The sequence below is a fragment of the Cebidichthys violaceus genome, unplaced genomic scaffold, assembly GCF_023349555.1.
Source record: "Cebidichthys violaceus isolate CVI_PGR_0920_01 unplaced genomic scaffold, fCebVio1.0.p SCAF_9, whole genome shotgun sequence".
In the NCBI taxonomy this organism is placed as follows: Eukaryota; Metazoa; Chordata; class Actinopteri; order Perciformes; family Stichaeidae; genus Cebidichthys; species Cebidichthys violaceus.
Window position 1 is genome coordinate 14,475,649 of NW_027176975.1, and position 23,623 is coordinate 14,499,271.

Below are 23,623 nucleotides of genomic sequence, written 5' to 3' on the forward strand. Positions count from 1 at the left end.
ACTAATGTTTAACATTGACACTCGTTTCCCATGCTGCCGACATTGACTATATGGAAAAAACATGTCAGGATGAAAATGTTCAAGTGTTTTAATGTCAATGAATGCGTAACTAGTCTGATTGTGTCTGTGAGCTAGTTGAAGATTTGCCCACTGTGCAATGAACATTTGCAAACAACAGATAACTTAGTGCTTAAATAACTCTAGATCAGAGTCCACTAATCATAGTCATTAAATTAGAGGTAAAAGTCTAAGTGCTGTCTTAGATAAGTTAGAAGTCCAACTCACAGGTATTTAGGGAACAAACTGTAACAAGCTGACCAATGTTGTGCTATTATTGTGTAGTGGGTTACTTATTTTGGTAAATAGCTCACTTTAAAGGAAGCTAGAAATAGACTGTGATGAGAACATCCTTAGAAGGTATACCTGCCTAGTAGAATCAGTGTGACTTTACACAGTGGCCAAATGCTAATCAAAATAACGTTAATGTAGAAAAAGCAACTAAAATGTAAATCTGTAAGTGCTAATGATTATGGAGTGACGAACAAAAAAGCAAAAAAGTGATTGTCTATCACAGCTTTCTGTGTGAATTGTCAATGTAATATTGCAGCTTTAAGTGTTAGAGATCATTGTAGGCTAATCTGTGTTTCTTCACATCTGTCAGTCAGTGCTCTGTGCTATTTCCTAACCCCAGATCATATTGTGTCACATTGAAAACAGAGTCTGTGGTTGAATGATGATTGTTCGACATAATTAATGATCAGGAGTCAATGTAGTGCATTCTAGTTCAAACTGCTACCATGTTCTGAACAGCTGAACATAGGAAGAGGAGGAAAGGAGAGAAGTAAGATCAGAAAGGCAGTGTGAAAGTTATTGCTCTTTAGAGAAAAGGGTCCTTCATATTCACAGCCTGGAGTGATTGACATCCATGGACTGAATTGTGCAAATAGTAATGGGAGGGATGAGGGCATATAGGTTTATGAAGATTGGAAAGTTGTGAGTTAAATCCAAGTTTGATTTTGTCGTCTTTTGTTTGGTGGAATTTTTATTTTATCCTCTACTTCTTCATTGTGAATTCTTTCCCCTTATGTCTGCGGAAATCTCTTGTCATGGCCCTAATACATAAGAAATAAAGGGCAGTATGAGGGGAATTTGGGAAGAGGTGGGGTTTAATATGAGGTCCTAAGTTTCTGATTGGTTGTTTCTGGTTGATTGTTCGAAAGCAGTCCAGCATTTAATTGGACGTAATTATTGCAACGAGAAGAAAATGATTGATAAGGTGGCAAATCTGCCAGATTATTTTTTTTTGGAAAATAGAATATTTATGTATATATCTTCACCTTGAAAAGTAGTAGCCATTATTTTCTTTTTAAATCCTTCATATGCTCTCTTTACATTTCTATAAGTTCTCATTAGAAGGATGCAGTACCTTCTTTACATATGAACAAAATCCAGACAAGGCTTCTATATATCAACAAAACCCGAATCGATTCCCGGTTGTACCCAATATTCTTTTACAAGTCTGAACTTTACAAATTCTGTACACAAAAATCTATCAAATAAAACAAAAACACATAGACAAGGTATAGTCAGCCACGGTGGACTGCTGTATATTTAAATTAGGACTAACTTATTTTAACAGAACAAGAAGTAATACTGGAATCCGCTCTGCACTAGAAGAATATCTACAATAGCTTTTCTAAATCCACAGTTCCCTTCCCCATTCAGCTTCTTCAACTTCACAATTTCTTCATGTGAAAAAACAAAAAAACAAAATGAACCAAAAAGATTTTTTTCAAAGTTAAAACAAATTAACTTACCCATTTCTTTTAAAGATTGACAGCTTAAAATTGTTCCTAGATATTTTAAAGTCTGTACATTTCTGGTCAGTTCAGTTCAGAAGACGGGAGAAAGCCTCACTTACGTTGTGGCTTGGGGTGAGTTTCATTTATATATACATTCTTCAGACTGTATCGGTGAACAGGATGGGATAAGTGCTTGACATTCCTAGTATTGTTGGCGGTAACTGTAAGTTTCTGGCAGATGATTCCTCAACCCCCAGCCCGTAATGAGGCTCGGGGAGCGTAGGAATATGTGTTTGCCACGATGATGACATAGTTGACACGGCTGCTGTGGCTGTCTTCTTATTTTCTTGGTCCTTCGCTGATGCTGTTTGTTGCATTGGGACCACAGGCAGTCACTTGGGCATGGCCATGGCAGAGTTGGGGTCGGGGTTGAAGAGTTCTTTGTAGAGCGGAGGGAAGAGGACATTGACTGTTTCTGGGTGTAGCTGCTGGAAGGCCTGAAGTTCCTCGGTGTGGAGCGTGCACAGGGCTGACAACGTTGGGATTCGGCTGATCAGCTATCGACAAGAAAGAACAAGGAAATTTAGACGGATAACCTACAGACAGGGACAAGGTTAGAAGCGAGTTTATGTTTTGTATTTTCACATTGCTCCACCTCTCTTTGAGGCTAGAGGAGCTGTTGTCTGTGTTTGATGCAAGGACAGTGCCTCGGGGGCTACCTTGATGTGATTTATTTCACTATAAAGGCTTGTCCTACCTTAGCCAATGCGTCTTCGTCCATGTGGTTCTTCTGCATAATGTGCTGCAGAGCAAAGTAAATCTTCTCCTGGAGCTTCTGGACTTTCCGAGGCTCCATCAGCCACGGTCGATCTAAGTAGGAAAAAGTAAGTGTTTATTTTTTCTTTAATGCTAACAATTTTGAGTTGACGTGATGATTGGACAGATGTTCATGAAGTTGATATGGCTCAGAGGTGGCTGTCCAAAATTGTAGAACTACATATTTTTAATTACTTCAACTGTGCTGCTTGATACTGACATATGTAAACAGAATGACTATTTTGTTTTGCATTCTGCTTAGTGCCTTGCTTTTGTGCATGCACTGTATTATAATAATATTAGGGGATGTGCACTGACCTGTGGAAATTAGTACAGCTGCTGAAAACAGAGCAATCTCCTCCTCTGTCAGCTGCAGTGAACACAAACTCTTGGCAAAGTCAAACACCGCACTCACTAAGTCATCACAACCTTGGAGGGAAACACGGAGAAGAGGACAGAGAAGGGCAGAGAAAAAAAAAAGATTTTCATTACATTTATTCCGGTCATGTATGCGATGATGAGCAAAAATACCTCACAGGGTAGAGGATTTTTTTCTTTTTCCTCATTCATACCATTGAAATGCACAGGTAATAATGTCTTACCTAGAGCTTTGAACATCTGCATGCCTCCGTACTTCCCTTCAAATAGCACAGTGTTGTTGAGAGGGTTGAACGCCCTGCACATCCGCACCAAGACTACCTCCAAACAACCTGGATGAACCATGGAGACAGATTGTGATGATTTTGAAGCTGATCTAAAAAGCAGATTGAACTACATTTTCTGAACTTTAACATGACAAAGAGATATCCCTGACCAGTCATTGTTAGTCCAATCAACTCACCTGACTTGAGCAGGAGGATCTGGTCGTTCTGGCACAGTTCCATGAACCCTGAGATGCGCTTGGCAAACTCCACCACGTACTGGATTGCATGGGTGATCTGGATGGCACACTGCTGCCACAACACGTCCCGAGGCTAGAACCAAATACACCCAGTTTAGAGGTTTGTGTGCCGTACTGATGTGGTTACAGTATGTTCATGTCAGTAAATTAACTTGCCATCCTTCTCGCACGCATTACTTATTACTAGGACTTGTTTTTTCATCTTGGCAAAATGTTGTCCTGGAGACATCTACTGTAGCGGGAACTACCTGTTTTGCAATTTCATGTGCTTTGCCAGATATATGTCTGTCTCTGCACAAATTGTGTCACCGTGATAGCGTCACTAAAACTTTAGATGTGAAGTTGAGATCAAAATAAAAGGCCTAAGCAAGGGCACCTGATGTGTTATTACTATGACTGCCATTGCCAGGTGTGTGTCCTTTCCATGTTAAAAGAAAGGGAAAAAGGACAGTTGAACTCTATTTGAATTTGTCCTAAAAATAAAATCTCACCTTGCTCTGGTACATCTTGACCTCTTCATAGGAGTGTGTCTGCCAGGCTAACTGCTGCAGCTCCTCTGTTGTGTACTGACATGTCTCCAAGTGGGACTTGATGATATTCTGAGCAATACGGTCTGGAAGAGAGGATTGTTTGTTTATTCATTTATTTATTTCCGCACAGTATGGTCATTCATTTATTTCATTTGTTTATACATTTGATACAGTGGTATGTGACGTGTGTTTGGGTGGGGCAAGCAGGGCTGTAATGTACCAAACAAATTCATACTGTACTGTAACTATGATCTCTACATGTTGAAAGTTTAGAGGAAAAGAAAGAAGGCATATTTCATTGCTACCCATTTACTGCTTAATTTAACATTCCCTTGGATTTGTGTTAAATCCTTAATTTTAACTTAATCTTAATTTATGCTACATACAGTAATGTGACACCTTGTAAGTCTGTCTGATCTTCTGTTCTGCCCTTAGATTAGCACTCTGACTCAGGCTCTCTACTAGAACTGCTTTTGGGGTTTTTTTCCACGTGGAAAAATTTAAGATTTTAAATGATGACCCATTTGACGCCGTCCGTCTTGAAAACAAAGCAAAATATATTGCAGTCTTTACCCAGCTCTCCCATGCTGACGTTATTGGGTCCCAGCTGACTGTCCTGGTAGCCTCCGTAGCTGAACAGGTTGGGCACGGGCGTCAGGTCATACACCGGCTCCTGCTTAATGTGCTTCATGCCCGACATGTCCAAACCTGACTGGTCTGGAGACGGCTGGGTGGAATCCATCCCATAGTATCCCCCTGGGACAACGCTTCCGTTACCATGGCCTGTCTTGGGCAGCTCAATGACGTGACCATTGGCATAGGTGCCCCCAATCTCATGGTTAAGGGTGGACAGTCCGTTGGTTAGGCTGGATGAGTAAACACGCGCTAGAGCTTCCGCTTCGCCTGTCTGCTGCTGCTGCTGCTCCAGCAGTCGCGCCTGGTGCTTCTGGACCTCTGCATATAGGCTGTCCCGTTGCTTCTTGGACATGCGGCCAAATTTTACAGCTGTTCGGGAGGAAAAACAAGGAGAGGAAACGAAATGTATAAAAAAAAAACTGTCACAACCTTTTAGATTCTTCAGGTGGTATAAATACGTAAGAAACAAACTAGTTAAAAGCTAATTTTGCAGAACAGTTGGCAAAGCTTTAGTTTAAAAAAATTGCATATTAAGTGTGCATGTATCTGTGTGTACCACGCGTATGATAATTCAATGATGATTTCTTCTGTATAAACACAGATAAAGATACTGATATACTGGGCCTCACCATCTCTGGACATTCCTAGGGCGAGACATTTCTGCAGGCGGCAGTGTTGGCAGCGGTTGCGGTTTGTTCTGTCGATGAGGCAGTTCCTCTGGCGGGGGCAGGAGTAGGCTGCATTGTTCTGCTGACTCCGTCTGAAGAAACCCTGGTCACATGTCAACAAAGAGCATGAATAAAGACGTACAGGTACCCGAAGAACACAGAATGTGCTTGATTGAGTGCACAATTTCTGAGTACAAACAAAACAAAACAGGCTTTGATGAAGCAGTGTATGAAGTCTCACCTTACATCCCTCACACGTAATGACTCCGTAGTGGATACCTGATGATTTGTCTCCGCAGATTTTGCAAGGTATGACTTCGATTTGGGCTGCAAGTAAAGAAAAGGGACAGAAAAGACATGCATTACAAAACAAAGTTCTGGACAGGCCATAGACATTTGTTTACCAATATTAAGAGCGACCCCTGATTCAGTAGCCTCGCAGATTTTTAGAGTTCAGCTGGTCGTCTAATTTGAGGCACATAACCTGGTTGGCTGTAGGACCTGATTGAGGTCTCAATGTGTATACGCGCATGCGTACAGTATGTGTGCCACTTCGACTTCACAAGGGCGCAGTGACATCTGGACATTCTGTATGTCCTCTGTATGAGGTTTTTTTAATGACTGGGACATTGAGGACTGCATACACACATGCATAAATGACGGTATTAATTGTGTATGTGGGTTCTTTTGAAGGAGAAGACACCTGCATGCTTGAAGGAGAGACCCCTGCAGATTAGAAAGGTTGCCCATAATGAGATAACGGGTTACACCACTGAAGGACCACACTTGCTCTTTAACTCTTTTTTTTTCTCTATAACACACACACACACACACACACACACACACACATGTTTAGTTCTCCAACCTTTTAAGTAACGTTTCGTGTTTAGCTTTGTCTTAATCTACAAATGTTCAAATTTACTCTAATTACTTTTCATTTGCGTTGTTACTCACTGTGTATTGGCAGCTCCATGTACAGTCACAGCCCAAAGGCACAGAATATGAACAAAAAGTATCTCAACGTAACATGCAGAGGGACCTATTACTGGTGTCTTTGGGCTCATCCATAATATGTGGAAAGAGAGAGCCACAGTTTCTTAAGAGATATGAGGTGGATGTAGAGGTAGGCAGGTATGTCTGCTGAGATGGCACACTGTCTATAAAGAGATTAGACAGCCTATCTAATCCTAAATTATTTCCCGACAAGCTGGCTCCCTCCTCTGATGAGCATAGGCTTAGCCACAGCTGAAATAGCCATTCACATGTAATCTCCCTGCATAGTCCCATCTGTAGGAAATTCTGTAAATTTTATCAATATTCTGAAAAGTTCAGAAATAGACAAAGTAACCAAGCAGAAGTGAACATACAAGTTTTGCAGTTTTACATTGCGCGTTTGCATGAATTTTGCCGACGTGATTCCCCTTAAGAACAATCGAAAACTTGCACAGTGTAGCTTGAGTTGGTGCTTCAGAGGTGTGTATTTGCAGAGAAGAAGTGTTTGTTTCCCTGTATGTCTGAGTGTGTCTTGAGTGTATGTGCTTGCATACTGAAGTGTAATTGCAGAAGTTGTTTCTTTTTGTGCATTTGAGCAAGTGTAATGTTCCGGTTTGAAAGTATGAAGTGTGTGTACTACACAGGTATACAGTATGTGGAGGAATGAGTGTGCAGTATACAGTATATAATTGGATAATCCCATATGAGGATCAATGAAGACAGTTCTGTTTGTCTAAGCGAGTGAGCAGGAACTGCTGTCTGTACACTCTACCTGAAGTTTGACTGCTTCAAATTCAAAGTATCATTAAATCCCTGACTTAATACAAGCATATACTCACAACTGATGCACCAATGCCAGCTGATTCATAACGTTGGGCGTAATATAGACATGATGGAACAGTTATAGAAACAAGTAACCTAACAGATCCACATGGTAACATGCTCATGTAGTCATTCATTTGCTTGTCCTCTCTCTATTCATTCACTTGCTTATCGGCCTCCTTGTGGCCATCATGAGACATAAAAATGTCTACAAACTACAAACTGACCTCCAGTCTGACGTGATCCTGGACTATGCACCGTCCTTCAGGCCTATTGCATTATGCTTTGTTATAGTTATCTTTATAGTGTCCTTCAACATGTGAATGAGCCTTCCCCCTCTTTATTTGTCTCTTGTGAAATTATAATTTACATATAGTACCTCAACAATAGACTATTGTGTCCCTTCCCAGTAGACTGTCTGTGGATAAATGACTTATGGACAGAACAACGCGCTGTTTTACTGTGTGCTTGAGGTAGCGTAGCTTATGCAGTGAGTTCTGGTGCAGCACAAAACGTGACCCATTTCCACCAATTCTTGGCCAACTGGCTCCAAACTGGGTCAGAGTGGCGCACTGGACTGGTACGCCACACAGACTACACATATACGGAGCTGTCAATGAACGCGGACTGAAAAACACTATTTATAGTCTGAAAAACAGGTCAGTTGCACCCAGGACATCCCTGTTATCAACAGACCACAAATGAGCTATGAACAGCCAATGATGCATCAGCCGCGTACTGTACGCTTTAGAGTTGTGACTGTTTATCAAATACTTTAGGACAAACTATTTGATTAAATTGTCAATCACAAAACCAGTGAATCTTTTTGGGTTTAACTAAAGCTGAATGTGTTTAGCCCACACCTGCTGCTGCTTTGGTGTGGATATACATACTTATTGTTTCTGTTGATTTTTTTTTAGCAAAAGCTCTTTACGTTTTTCCACTTTAGAGGAGTGTGTGTTTACTGTTTCTCTCCAGTGATTACATTATATTGTCACTGTATTTCTTTTTCACCCCATGGGAGAGTGTACTCATCTTTGTCATATAATTATGCCCAAAGGAGCAAGTGCGTGTGGGCATGTGCATTGTTTTAATGTGCGTTTCCGAAAGGGTTTGAGTGAGCGTTTCACCGATAAAAAAGACACAGAGAAAGATAAAGTATGCGTACATGTCTATGTGTGTTTGACAAAAAGTGTTTGTGAATATGTGTGTGTGGGTGTGTGTTAGCATTGTTGAGCGTACGTTGTGCTCATTGCCAGCAGGGACTGTCAGGTAGGATATAGGGAGACGGTCATGACAGCATTGCCGTTGCCAGGGTGACCACCCACTCGCTGCAGTCGTCTGGCTGTCACAGCGATAATGTGCTAAGCTGTCACACTCTTAAAGGAAGTGATGTCATCGGTGTGTGGAGCCAACTCATTCTATCGTCAGTGTTCATCCTGTCGCCCTCTCTCAGCAGCGGAGGCTTTGTGAATTGTTTACCAAAGGACTCCCACTTCCATATCCAGTCAACAATACACGCTTGCTGCCTTGTTACACTTCAGCTGTGGATTACAGCAGAATTAAGACATGTTATCTGTTGGGTGTTTTCGAAGAGGCTGTGTTGTCATTGTTGTCAAAGTTAGGATGTATGATAATGGGTTTTTTGGGTATTTGTTTTCATGGTTTTACATTATGGAAGCAGTCTTACAGCTTCAAAGCTTTAGAAAAAGTGAACTTCTCAAATAGAGTAGCACTTGCAGAGAAAGGTCTCTAATGCAGCTATTCCCCTAACCTCTCTTGACGGGCATCCATTTCCAAACAAAACCATAGTGGAAAAAATCATTTTGCTCTCAGCTACATGTCTTTAACAGAGGTGGGAGGGCCTTCTTTCCAACCTGAGTTGACGCAGTCTGAGCTGAGTGACTGACAGCGTCCTCCGCTAACGGGAGCACGAGTGTTATCCCGAGGTTATTATGTAAGAGCGGGACTACAACACTGGCGATTCCTAAGCTAAGAGGAGGATCAGGCCCGCACAATCTCTTGAGGGAGAAAAAAGATGGAGAGAACTAACAAGAGATGAATTTTACATGTGAAATGAGGTAGTTGTAGTGTGCACTACATGTATTGCACTACAGTGAGAGTCTGCAGACGTGCGTGTGTGTGTAGCGGATTGTGGCCATGAGGGCTGTATTGTGCTGGCACGTGTGTTATGATAATTGATTTTTAATGAAGTGAGGATCTCATGTGTATTTCCTGAGCTGGCCCTCTCTCTAAATATAGTCCTAATTATCTACATTGCACTGCAGAAAAAAAAGCAGCAGCCTAGCACCAACATTTTAATGATAATTCATCTAAAAACGCATAAGGGTTACACACAAATTACCATTTATAATGACAATGTAACAGCAAATGATTGCCACTAGGTGCTGCTATACATGTTAAGCTTACATTAGTGTTTGTGTGCATGTGTGTGTGTTTCAAGATGGGCAGACTGGCAATGCATGTTTCATTTATTCTGCCTGCGGGGTGGGTCTACAACAGAAACATACCCAGAACAACCCACACAATATCGTGCAGTAACACAGGAGGTTGGTGCTGTAGTATTACAGCTTATGGAACAGTTGAAATCACTTTCTACCATAACTTTTTTCAATGTAAGGCACTTAAGAAAGGCAAGAACAACTCCTATTGTACTCCCAGGGGTTGATTTGTTGGGGATGAATGTGGGTGGTATCTCCACTTCATTAAATATATGCATAGCTTCTCGCCTGTTAACTAGATATCTTCTGGGAAAATAAAGGAGATCAGCACTTTACCCCCCACCACTCCTTGTTAAATCTGAACAACTCCGGCGCTGGTCTTAGATGTCTATATACTGTGAGATATGCAATCACTGTTCACCATCCATTCCACTTTTGCATTTGTCTCTGAGTGTTCCTCCTCGCTGTAAGTGGCTGTGTGACTGGGAAATCATTTCAGTTTCTGTATTTCATGATCTATTTCCATCTCTCAGCGTAGCTCTGTCTTCCTTGTCACATAGAGCTTAGAGAGGAACAAGCATTTTTTTTTCCTCCACCAATGATGAAAAACACCGAGAAAACTTTTGTTGGCGTGATCGCTGAGTGGATTAACACACACAGCTGGGAATAGCGTATAGCAGTGCTGCTTGGGTTATCTCCCTTGTGTCTTCTGTCATGTTTTCACATCATACTGTCCCATTAAAATCAATGAAACACTGCCACTGCATATGATTTCAAACGGACTTGCAGTATGTGCCGTCACACTTTTCTTTTTTCCCCGTCAGTTTTTACTGTCTGAAACATCAAATAAATTATTGAAGCGTGGTGGGCTATCAGGTCTCCTTAGAAAAATAAATAAAATAAAGTGGATTTTGCTCACTTTCATCTGTCTTCCATACTGTATGTGCTCTTTACCTCCTTTTGCGACAGTGTACAGTATATATCATAAATGTAATTGTTTGTGAGCCCTGGTGGCCACTGCAACTGAATAAATGCAATTATTATTTGTACCAATATCTATAAACAAAAGCAATACTTTTTTTGATACTCAAACATGAGGGATATAAATAATTCCTCCTGAAAAAAAATAAAACGTTTTACATTTAACAAAAGAAACCAAGCTTCTCAATTTTTTTAATGGCAACTAAACATAAGCAGCTATAACAGGACTTTCTGGAATAAAATCTAAAATAGGCTGAAAATATTATTTAATTTAGCAAATATCTGGTCGTAATTTCTATGGTTGAAATACAATAGTAATGATCTCTGAAAAGAAACATTGCTTTGAGTTTTTCAAAAGTATTTGTTTGAGTGCCAAATAGTGAAATTATACTCAAGAGCCCCGGATATAATGAATTGATTAGTTGATCAGTGGAATTTCAATTGCCAGTAATTTAGGCAAAACTGACAATCATTCTCTGGTTCGGTCTTTTTTTTTCTTTTTCTGCTTTTCTCTGGATTATGTCATTGAGAATTAATTTACTTTGAGATTTGGACTGTTGGTCAGACAAAATAAATGAACTGAAGAGGACACCTTGGACATTGGGAAAATCAAATGGGAATTCACTATTTTCAGACATTTTATAGTCTGACGTTTCATTGAGAAAATAATTGGTAAATTAAGATAGTGAAAAAAATAATTAGTTGCGACTCTAAACAGTGAACTCAATGGCAGCGATTATCATCCCTCACTCAAACATCTAGATCTGATTGATAAATGTAACGCTGACATGCTAACATGAACCATCCTCATTAATACAAGATGACACAGTCCTGTACTGTTTTTTCTTTGTTTGTCCAGTCTGCTGTTCAGTGTGTTATAGTAATAATCATAATGCCAAGCAGCGTGCCCATCTCCCCTCCCCCATCACCATCCCTCACTGCCAAGCATGTCTTTGTCCACTGAGTAATATAGACAGTCACACTGTTGCTGCATGAGCATACATGCTACCACCCCCAACCTCCTCTTTTCCCATCAGTCTATCGTCATCCCCCCCCCCCCCCCCCCCCCCCCCCCCCCCCCACACACACACGTACAAACAGTCAGAAAAACAGTCTCTCTCGCCCTCCCCCTTGCTGTATGTCAGAGGGCATGAGCTTGTCCAGCCTGCCATGTGGCACCAAAGCACTCTGGGTAATTGCTCAGATAGCAGGTCTGGGATCAGCTGCGGTTTGCTCATAGAATGCTTTGCAGCGGTGTGATTGGACGCCACTGAGAGGGAACAGAAGGGGGCCACTGGCTGTCATCCAGTGCATCGATTCACATGCACACACACACACTCGCAGAGACACGTTCAGACAGACAGAGGCAAATTCAGACATGCTTGAATGCATACATTACTGCAAACTGCTTTTGAAAAAGCAGACTTTACTGTATGATTTCTATGCTGGCCCGCTCTCCCCCCTACACACACACACACACACACACACACACACACACACACACACACACAGTCTCCCACCCAGTGCATGTGTCCTCAGATGGATAAGAGATGAGGCGTGGGAAAAAATCCACAGGGTAAACCCAACCCCTGCCTGAACACATATATACACACACACACACACACACACACACACACACACACACACACACACACACACACACACACACACACACACACACACACACACACACAGTCTGCCCATCTGCCTTCTCAGATCTGCCTCTCATGGTCACTGTATACACACACACAGCCGTATGCTCACACTACAACCAGGACCCTGGCAGCCTTTGACCTTTCCTTAAGGACTGAGCGAGTGCATCAGGGTGGAAGGAACGAGTCCAAGTGTGAGAGGTCTGCATCTGGTCATTACCGTCCTGAAATCAACCATGAGAATGCACACACACTGAGGCGCTCTTACTGACATGCACACACACACACACACACACACACACACACACACACACACAAAGAATGCTTTAAGCTCTCTTATATATGTATTCATATTTTTCCTCTCTCACGCCTTCACCCTCACGATGGCGGACATATGTGCACACTGAGCTGTTAAAGCACACAGTGTGAAGCTGTGGTGTTTATGTTTTGTACGGATGCAGAGAAGAATATGTTTACACACACACTCACACACACACACTGACTGAGATCCTGTCGTGAGGTGAGAAAATAATGTTTTGTTGGCCATGTCTTCATCCTCCCATAACCTCACACTCCTCCTCCTGTGTTGTTTCTCTTGAGCCTAATTGTAGATGACAGTGTGTGTGTGTCTGTGTGTGTGTCTTTGAGGGGGAAGGGAGAGGAAAGGTGGCCATACCAGTGTAGAAAGAGATAGAAAGAGAGGGGAATCCATGGAGAGACAGACAGAAAATTGCTTTCAGTTCTAAGATAATGTGTAGAGAAATTTGTCCTTGGTGTCGCATCCTATTGTGATAGTTGGTGGTCAGTCAGATAAAACAGGAGCATCAACATGAGTGAGGTCGAATGGATTTCAAAGCTTTAATGAATAGAGCAGCACTTAATATGAATAGTTGACTGAATAAAATCACTGAGAGAAAAATAGAAACTATTTCCTTCCAAATCTGACTGGATGATGTTGAAATTGTTTGTGAGAAAGTATATATAATGTGTAAACATGTGTGTGTGCAGTGGTAGAAAGTAATGAAGTCACTGTGCTGCTTAATTCTTCTACTCAAGTACATTTTAGAGGAAATGTTGTATAACCACACTACATTTGTCTGAAAGTCACAGTTAGTAGTAGTCACTAGTTACTTAGCTTAGATAGACATATGATCCACAAATAAAATATCATGTATTGAATTGATTAAACTACCCAACCGTTTATAAAGCACACCACAACACATTTTTATAGTTATACGTTAATGAAGCAATAATAATTGTCAGATTACATAAATATAATATTAAAGGACGAGCTATGAGCACTCTTACTTTTGATACTTTCAAACATACCGGTTATTTTTGTATGTTTCAGGCAAATAACTATTTACACCGTATATTCCTATCAGCCATTTCCCAAAGCATGCAAACGTATTTTAGCATTTGGAGTACTTTGACGAATTCTCTAATTTTTTCTAATTAAATGTTATGGTTGTGAACCCAACTTTTACATTGTGGTATTACTACTAAAGTAAAGATTCTTGCCCCAGTGGTTGTGGATTTATGTATTCCTTGTAGAGTGAAACTGTCAGTTTGAACGCGAACATATGAATGAGTTTCTGTATGAGTTTGGTTGGAATGTGTGCGTTTCAGTGTGTCTATTTAAGCAACTGTGTGAGCACGCATGTGTGTGAGTCTATGTGTGTGTCCTCTCTCAGGGATGGCCGCTAATAGCTCGCCTCGGGCAACAATTTAACTCAGCCTAACAAGGTTCTCCCCAAAGTGGCCCCAGGGGCATCTCTCATAGAGGCAAATTGATCACAAAGACTATCATACAGCTCTGCTCTGCTTTCCCCGGCCAGCTCTGCTCTTCACCTGCTCTCTCTCTCTCTCTCTCTCTCTCTCTCTCTCTCTCTCTCTCTCTCTCTCTCTCTCTCTCTCTCTCTAGTGGGATGATTTAACAGAATGCGTTACGAACATTAAATCTGAGTCGAGAGAGCGAGCGAAAGCAGCAGTCTTGGTTTCATAATCACGTTCTCTTTGTGACCGACAGGAGACCTCACATCAACAACCACAGGACACGCAATTGAACACACACACACACACACACACACACACACACACACAACTCACGGTTACTCAGGATTTGGACAGAGAGAGAGAAAGACCTAATACGAGTCTCTTCAATGAGATTACAAGCACTAAAACAGGCTAATCTTTGTCATTAAGAAAAGATGCCGTAGTAGGTTAAGTCATATTATAGGCTTATTGTTGCTAGTGCGTGCTATGCACCTGCCAACACTGCACACCTTCACAGAGTATAGACATTCAGCAACATGGTCTTGAAATTTCAAATAGAGTGGAGTGTCTTTTTGCATCCTCTTCTTTGAATCTATTGGGAGACAAATGCTGCTTTTTCATGCACAAGTAGTCTCAGTCATAATAATACAGTATTTACAAGTAATCCATGTTGTTCCTATTATTTTTGGAATGAAAACCATGTTTTTTTTTAATTAAGTAAAGAAATAACAAAAACAGCTGTGTTTTAAGCTTCAAGACTGCATTTTCAAAAGATAAACCAATGTTTTTTTTACCTTAAGAAATATGTTTCTTAACCCATAAATAAGAATTGATTCTATATGAAGTTGATATTTGAATGTTACACTGACACAAACCTACAGTATATGGACTAATCTGCTTTGCGTGTTAGCTAAAGTCTAGTAGGTAGTTTACAAGTGTGGACTTTGGACGCCACTATTACGGGTGCTGGCGTTATTCATTGCTAAGGGCTGGTTTGCAAGTGTATTGTGAGGACAGGACAGTCTGTATCTTCGTTTGTGTGTGTGTGTGTGTGTGTGTGTTTGTGTGTGTGTGTCAATGTGCATGCAAGTAAACACAATCTACTGTTTTATCCACCCTCTACCCTGTTATCCCTTACTTTTGCACATATACGCACACACACTCTTGCGCAAGCACACACATGAACGATTACACTATTATATAACTCTTGAGTCTGTCTCTTACTTGCTCTCTCTTTTCTTATCTTACTCATTCACTCACTCACATTCTCCCTCTATTTTCCCTTTATCTCCTGCATTTTAAGACTTTCTTAAAAAGTGTATTCAATTCATAGATTCTCAAATAATTAAAAACAATGTTTTTTAAAGTAGATGAAGAGCAGTCCATAAAAAGGAAATATTTTAATTCCCAAAGAGACTGAAATGGAAGAGAAGAAAAAGCCATGTCCATTACAAATTTCCTGCTTATAATTTTTTTTACCTGGCCAAAATGCTATTTACTCCTGCCTGAATCCAATAGTGCATGTTATACATGGTTCTTGAAAACAGAAGTGTAGGGGAACATGCTCTCTGACTTTGGACTATCAAACATTGCAATCTATATCTCTGACTGATTGTGAGAAAGTACAACTCAATTCCTGCTCAAGTGATCTCGATATGAGCATTTACATATTTTTTTTCTTATAAAAGCTACCCATCCAATAATATCTGTGGTCCCTCTGTTCATACATTACTCGGTTTCTGCTCTTAACAAGCGCAGTCACCCTCTTCCCCCGTTTTTTTACTTCAATGCAAATCGAAGGAAAATGTGAATATTGAATATTATTGTGCCTCCATTGAGACATGCTGGCTTCATGGATGAGTAAAACTGACGAAACAGAAGGAGCTGTCAGAGGACTCTATGACTTCAAGGCAGATTTAGAGTTTAGGAGTGGTTCAGGCTGAAATCCCTCCTGGCTAAGATAAAGTGGAGACACAAACCGAAGCGTGCCGTATAGCCCACGCTTTGTGTGTATAAAGATTAAAAATAAGAGAGAGAGAATTGACTGAGGAGAAAAACTGTTCGCCTAGACTCCACCAGACAGCCGCAAAGGGATAAAACCAACATGGAGCGCACGCTGAGCACATGCTAAACAAACACAAGCTATGATAGCGGCTCAGTGGGACCACAGAAGTGCTATTCAGGCCACACACACACAGCGTGGTGCGATGTTTTTGGTTGACGGCTTGAAAAAAGGTCAGGCAGACACACTAGGTGAGGAGTAGACTGTGGGTCTATCAAGACAAGTGAAAAGACAGAGGGAAGTGAGTCCTGAATGTAAGCTTGCATGTATTGCAACAGCACTCTGGCGGTTCCTCAGTCAGTGGGGCTGTGTTGAGGGATTAACAGTGTGGCCTGCATGGGTTTGGGGTAATCTCTCCTCTCTTCTTACATAACACTGGGCCATTAGTCAGCACAAACGCACAATAAACAACACAATCAACACCGAGCTCGACAACAGACCACACGGAACCCTGATAACACTGCAAATCAGAGATTCGCTCAGGCCAGCTGCTGCCTATGTGCGCAATAAGTGATTTCATGGCAACAATGGAAAACAGTGATTTGGTGACACAAGCTGTGCACCAACCTGCTGTTTCTGACTGAGGATGGTGCTGCTGGTTTCCAAATAGCCCCCCCCATCAATCAGTACAAAGTATGTCAGTTTCTATTTGTCACAGTTGTTCATTGTTATTGCTATTTGTGCCAACTTCTGGTATCACAGGTGTTTAATAAAGACTCACTGTTAATAATTTTAATAATCTTTTGAGACACTTTATATGTTTCTCTCATTGTTATCGTAACCCACTTATGTAGCATTTTTAAGCACTCTAGAAAAATGTAAGTAATGGTTTTATAATGTACTGCAATGTAGTTGTCAGCAGATCTAAGGTATTTTAGGTGTTTATTAATGTATAGTATTTGTAAACAATTATAACTTCTCCTATGTAGACATATTTTATTTTATTGCAACTGTGTTTTACTATATTGTCATTCATTATCTGTTTATGGGTGCCCACAGGAGGAGTTATGGTTGTTGACAAAAACATGAATAAACACTTGTATTGTGTGTTATAAAGCACTTGTTTAATGTTTGCTTGTTAATGATAAATAAGGGTGTTACAGTACCAATATGTTATGAACACATTGACCAATTTCATACATATTATAACAAATAATAGGAACAAACATTACAACAACAAAAACATACTGAAAATAAGTACTGAATATTTTTTTAAGTTTTGCTTGTGGATCTAAATCTAAAAGTTAGATACATTTATCCATGCCAGTTACGTGCCATAGATTTATCTAAACAGACTGCTTCCGTTGGCTTCGACTAAAAATTGATCCCGGGATGCTTTAGAATCGGACAAATCAATGCTAACACAAGCCTCCGAAGCAAAGCAGGATTGGACTAATTCTATTGGCATGAGGCCGTCATGCGTAGTATTGCAGCTGTTTGTGTGTGCGTGCATGTATTTTCAGTGCTTTCTGTGTTTGTATGAGAGCACATACCATCGTGCGAGGTAATATGAATGACGTTGAAATTGAAATAAGACTAATGTTGTCACCGTTGCTGTATATTGTAGCCTAAAAATTTTTTCTGTGCTCTTTTTTGTGCCACTGCTTGTCATCACCTTACTGGTTTCTTGCTTTATCACACTCTCCCATTTTCTGTCGTCCTATCTTTTCCCGAGCATGGGAGATTGTGATTGATTGACACATATCGCTAACAGAGGAGATGAAATAGCGCTGTAATCACCTCCTCCCTTGTTGCTCCCTCCATCGCTGAACTCTTTGACCTGTCTGACCCGGGTCCATCTATGTGGTGTATAAGCTCTTAGGCTTATACCAGTAATACAAAGGTTAAAGGGGACAAATGTAAGGAAACTAACGATGGACGTGCAGGATACATGTCTACAAAGCCAATTTATGTTTGAGATGTGTCAATTTCTATAAATGTTTATATCCCTCTAAGTGTGTACATTTGTTTGTCTTAGAACAGAAGAAGCACTATGCTTATAGTAATTGTAACCAAATGAAACATTTTGTTGGAGGAAGTCGATGATGTGTTTTATTTCTGGAAGTATATGACTTATAACATTCATATGCAATGATGACGGAAATTATTATTAATTCAAATCAAATCAAAATGGAAAAGAATCGGGGGGGGGTTTTGTCCATTTTGTATTTCTTTATATAGGCCCATTTCTAGAAAATAAAACTTTAAGAAACTTTTTGCCACTCAAAAAACCAATGCAAGTTCATAACGCAACTTCTTTTTTTTTTAGAGGAACACTGTTAACAGCATCATCATGTTTCCGTTGAAAATACATAAATAATTACCTTGTTAACAAAATCCTACACAACACTGAGTCATACACACAATAGGCCATTTTCTAAGATTCTGAAAAGGCCCTGATGATATTAATCTGTGTTATTTGTCTATTTCCTGGTCAGGCGATGGGGTGACATCATCTTCGGTCAGGGCTTCAGGAGTTGTGGCTATTGTTAAATGATAATTACCACGGCTCATGAGGGGCCTCTATTTTTTATAACCTTGTGGTTGTGAGCACATTTCTGTGTAAGGGCAGCCAAGACTCCACACACACACACAGGTTGAGAGTGGGGGCCGCACGGCCCACACTGATTTAATTCTATCTGACAAAACCCTTTGGGGCGTGCAGAGGGAGAGAGGAAGATGGAGAGAGAGAGGGAGAAAGAGAGAGAGACATGGAGAAAGAGGGGTGAGAGAGACGCTTCAGGGGCCTCTTCTGCCAACCACTGCTATAAAGTGAAAGCAGGAGCTTTCGGTATACCCCCCAAAGCCTCCCATGCACGAGAGTGGTCGCGAGGCCCATTAAAATGTGGTAAAAATACAAGGTGCATGACAGAGGAGTTTGCCATGGGATAAGAAGAGAAAGAAAGAGGGAGAGATGGGAGGTGTTTGGCCTTTTCATGTTTTTGTTGCCCGAGGTTTGATGGCCTGAAGCTGTGGTGGCAGGATGCTTTATATGACATTCAAACACAAATAGCATCAGTAAACAGATGGATAGACGGATGGATAGATGGATAGTTTTAGCTATATGTTTGAACATTTATTTTTTGTAAAAATTGGATTGAAATTAAGTTGAACCCATAAAATTGTATTTTTAGTTGAATTACTCCTGTTTATCATTACAATTAATGATCATGTAATTAATAATGTTAACAAGAATCAGTTAAATAATAATACTGGCCCATCATTTATCATCTGATATTATTACAACAAATCTATATCTGATTACAATATGGCCATAGTCCAATGTAAAAAGTCAGTATAAGTATGTTTTATTTTTAAGAAGATGCAAACTGTATATTAATTAATTAATATGTTTTTTCTTAATTATAGTAAAGCCTTTACGTTTTTTTATGCGAAGTTTATATGAACAATGTATCTCTCTTCTTTCTCCAACTTGATGTTGCAACACTCTTAGTTTAAATGAGTTTAATTGTTTCAACCGTCTGAGAGCCACACGAGGAGGTTCTCCCAATTAAAAACAGATTTATAAATCAGAGTTCAAGATCAGTTGAACGAGAGTTGCCACTCTGTATCAGCGATAATTCCACTCAACTAAGAGCAGCAAATAAAAACAAATCCAAACACACTCAGCTGATAATAATCAGGTGAAATATTTAAGCATTCATAAAACGACCGATAAACTGCAAATACTGATTGAGAAGAAACGAATGCACGCATTTTCCTGATTTAAAGGGAATTTAATAATAACTGCAAGGAAAGGCTTAGTGAGAGTGGAAAGAGTTGTTAACCTGTGTGCGTGTGTGTGTTGATAGAGAGAGAGAAGAGAGAGAGAGAGAGAGAGAGAGAGAGAGAGAGAGAGAGAGAGAGAGAGAGAGAGAGTGTGTGCGACGACATTGACGTTGAATTTCAACATCCCCGGCGTGGTGCAGAACGTTTCGGAAATGGGTTAGTGGAGCGCGAGAAAAGTATCCAATAAAGTTTATCCCCAGAAGATAACGAAATAAAGTTGTATTTTTTGCACAGCACCTGATCTGACCTGGTGTCAACCTATCCGCTGTTTTCGTTGGTGTGGAAGGGAGCTCGAGAGCTACAATGATAAAAGCTTTAATCAAACATCATGTGCCACTTTTAATTTACAATCACAGAATCCAATGACTTTGCGCATGAATTTGCAAAAATGTAGGCCTTTTCCACACACATACACTCAAAACACGCACGTAGAGAACCCAAATACATGTTTATACATTTACAGTGTAAGGAGCTGAGACATGCAACCACACACTCTCAGCTCGGATGTGAAAGAGTGGCAAACCCGCTTCGCTGCTTAAAACTCCCAGACTAAACTTTTATGGCCAAAGGTGGGATAAAGCCTGCCGTGAAATGTGTGTGTGTGTGTGTGTGTGTGTGTGTGTGTGTGTGTGTGTGTGTGTGTGTGTGTGTGTGTGTGTGTGCATGTGTGTTTAGCGGCATGAAGCTTTTGAGGAAAATGCGGCGGGAGCAGTGGGATGGTCTTACCTCGCATGGTGTTGGCGTTGCTGGAGCTGGTGCTGAGGCTCGCTTCCCAAAGCAGCAGTCATGAAGAAACAAACATAAACACTTGAAAAGGGAGGGATGGGGGATGCGGGGGAAAGATCCTCGGTTAAAAATAACAACAACAACGAAAAGAGTGTTGATGATCTGCGTCGACGTCCACGGACTGCCCTGAGTGGAGGCGTCTCTGCGCTAAAAGCATCCCAGACCAGGGCGCAGGGAGTCGGGCTGAGTTCGCACGGTGCGTCGGTTGTTGCGCTCTGGTAGTGCGGTCGCTTTTCTCATGACATCTACGCTCTCACCTCTACGGGAGGGTTTCACTGTTTTCTGCGGGCTGAGGGAGGACAGAGCGCATGAGAGGCTTTACCCGGCGGCCGTGATTGGACTGGAGCACTATCCGCTCCTCCCACTCTCTCCTTCTCAGCCTTCAGCCCGAAGCCTGCACACACACACACACACACACACACACACACACACACACACACACACACACACAGTCTGAGCGCACTCTGCTGCTACAGTAGGGAACACAGACACAGTCACAGCAAAGTTGTAATGTCACCCTTCACATTTAGTCAGCTCCATGCAATTTAGACTATTTCTATGCATGCACATAAAAAAGTCTATCTTTAATCTGGTCTCATATCCAGGGGGCTACTGAGATCTTACATTCTGCATAGTGGGAAGAGATTATTTATTCCGCTTGGTCCCCTTCCAGTTGTATTTGTTTGACATTTTTCATAGAAACACGTGGCAGTAAAATAAATGAATACATATTTTTTTTTTTTAATTATTTACAATGAACAGAAGTCAGATAGTTTCAGAGACGTGCTTTAAAACTGTCATACAAACTTGATTGATTGTGCTTGTCAGATGTTGATTGATTTGAAATGATTTAAAAACATTGCTGCTAAGTGACAAAAATTATTAAAAAATGCTGATAAAGATACTAAATAGGTTGTTAATTGATACAGAAAATTAATTATATTGATATATTATCATGATAGCCTTGCAGATGCAGATAGATATGATTGGGAAGGTTTAACGTAACTATTGAGCACTGCATCTCTCAATCCTTCCTCCGAGAAACTCTGAAATACTGACCTGGAAAATTAAAGATAGGTCCATGTTAGACCACTGTACTGTATGACTGACCCAGTGTAGGCTGTGGGTTATACAGTTTGTTTGATGTAAACCTCTATATATTCTATATATATATAACTAAAAATTTATATTTTACAGGTTATTTTCAATAAATAGTGTATAAATGCATTGCATCACTGGCATTAGAATATGCCCAGATCGGCCCTGATACCAACCCTCAGGATCAACTCGGGACCAATTGTTCCTAGTTTTGTACAGCTTGATGTAAAGTGCGTTAACTGGTTCAGTGTATTTTATGGATTACTGTAAGACTGCTGTAAATTGCATGACCTTCTGATGGGAACTACAGTAGAAAATGGAACAATATGTACATCAAAACATGAGATCATATTTTTTATTACTCACTTATCTTTTTTTAAGGTTAAACAGTGTTCTTGTCTTATCATTACATTGTACTAGTATAGATTTATAACCTCACCCTGACTGACCGAGCCAAAAGGAAAGCAAGTCTCGTTTGACCCCAGACTGACACCTGGTGACCTCTGGTGCTCTGCTCAGTGAAATATTATGAAAATGTAAAAACTGATCATGTCATGAATGAGCAGAAGTGACTGTCTGTCCTGTCGGTGCTGAAAAGAGCCACTCTTGTCGCACACGGTTATCGTCACGCCCGGCGTTCAGCGTCTGTCAATAGAACGTTTTTCTAAGAAATAACACTGCCGGAGCTTCTGCACATCTGTATGAGGTAGGAGAGAGGCAGGTGTGGGTGAGAGGCACTTTCACCCCCAATCTCTTTTAGCCTCTTTAACTGTGGCCCAGGGAGAGAGAGAAACAGAGAGAAACAGAGAGAGAAACTGCCCCGAGCACATCTCCACTGACCTACATTTCATCTGTCGCTTTTTTCCACTCTACCTTTTTTTTTCATCTCTTATTTCTCCTGAACCAACAGCTCCATAATTGTGATGTAATGACCAAAGCAGGCGTGGTAAAAATCCCAGACTGGTCAGGGTGAAACACTCTTGAAGACAGGCAGACAGAAGAAAAAGATAAAGAAAAGAAGAGACAGTGAAAGACAGACGGGGGGGGGGGGGGGGTAGTTAGCTCAACAAAATACAATAAAGGTTTAAAGGTTTCATCCCTTTTTTGTCAAAGCAATAAAATGTGTCCTTATGTGATCTGTGTGCTGTGTGGACTTCAATCCATCTGAGGGCTGGGGACTCCATTAAGAAGGATTACCCCTCATTGCCAACTATTCACTGGTCTCCCTAAGCCGCAGAGATAGCAGAGAAATTACTTTAAACATGACCAAACATGTACATCGTCTGTTGAGCGAGTATGGGAAGCAAAGGAACATAGAGGTTGTGTTTGATGAGATATACTGGAGCGAGATAGGCAACTCTGTCCATATGGTGGTTAGGAGGGAGGAAGGGAGCAGGAGAAGCAGACCGGGCCATGCCTAAGGGCTGAACTCGGAGAAGGAGAAAGCAGCACTCTGCGCCGAGATATCTTAGGTCCTTCTGCCTTTATGTTTCACTTTCTGTTTCTATTGGCTGTCTGATTGCCCATCTATGTCTGTCTGTCTGTCTACCTGGCTGACGGATAGTCCTCCTTCCTTAAAGGTCGTCAAATTTATACTGATTGTCCTTGAATTTGTTGTGTCCATCACGTTTGTCTTTATTTGTATGCTTGCATGCCTTTTTTCTGTTTGTTTCAGTATGTCTTCTCCTTCTTGTCTTCCTTTCCTTTTTTTTAGCCACGCTGGCGGCATGGCTCTGGGCATGGCAATGTCGATCTGTCAGACTGTCAACCACTTTGGTCCGGTCTGAATTCTAATCTATTTTTATTATTGGATGTATCGCTTTGACGTTCTTGGTACCAAAAACATTAA

General features: G+C 40.9%; 1 protein-coding gene across 1 annotated transcript; it reads right to left on the reverse strand.

Annotated features, from left to right (window-relative positions):
- Positions 1-1,576: 1,576 nt before the first annotated feature.
- rorb (RAR-related orphan receptor B) lies at positions 1,577-20,946 on the reverse strand. Its single transcript, XM_068704282.1, has 10 exons — positions 20,617-20,946; positions 5,595-5,680; positions 5,315-5,456; positions 4,623-5,054; positions 4,011-4,132; positions 3,460-3,592; positions 3,221-3,328; positions 2,937-3,047; positions 2,560-2,672; positions 1,577-2,359 (listed from the first exon to the last, which is right to left on the reverse strand). Exons 1-10 carry the CDS (start codon positions 20,621-20,623, stop codon positions 2,195-2,197), a joined length of 1,419 nt encoding a protein of 472 aa, XP_068560383.1. The 5' UTR covers positions 20,624-20,946; the 3' UTR covers positions 1,577-2,194.
- Positions 20,947-23,623: the final 2,677 nt, after the last annotated feature.

What these genes read in the sequence shown, in the direction of transcription:
- rorb (XM_068704282.1), bottom strand. An exon ending in CGTCAGCATGGGAGAGCTGG is followed by an intron (nt 4,133 to 4,622) that starts GTAAAGACTGCA and finishes CCTCTCTTCCAG; the next exon opens with ACCGTATTGCTCAGAATATC. An exon ending in AGCTGTACTAATTTCCACAG is followed by an intron (nt 2,673 to 2,936) that starts GTCAGTGCACAT and finishes TTTCCTACTTAG; the next exon opens with ATCGACCGTGGCTGATGGAG.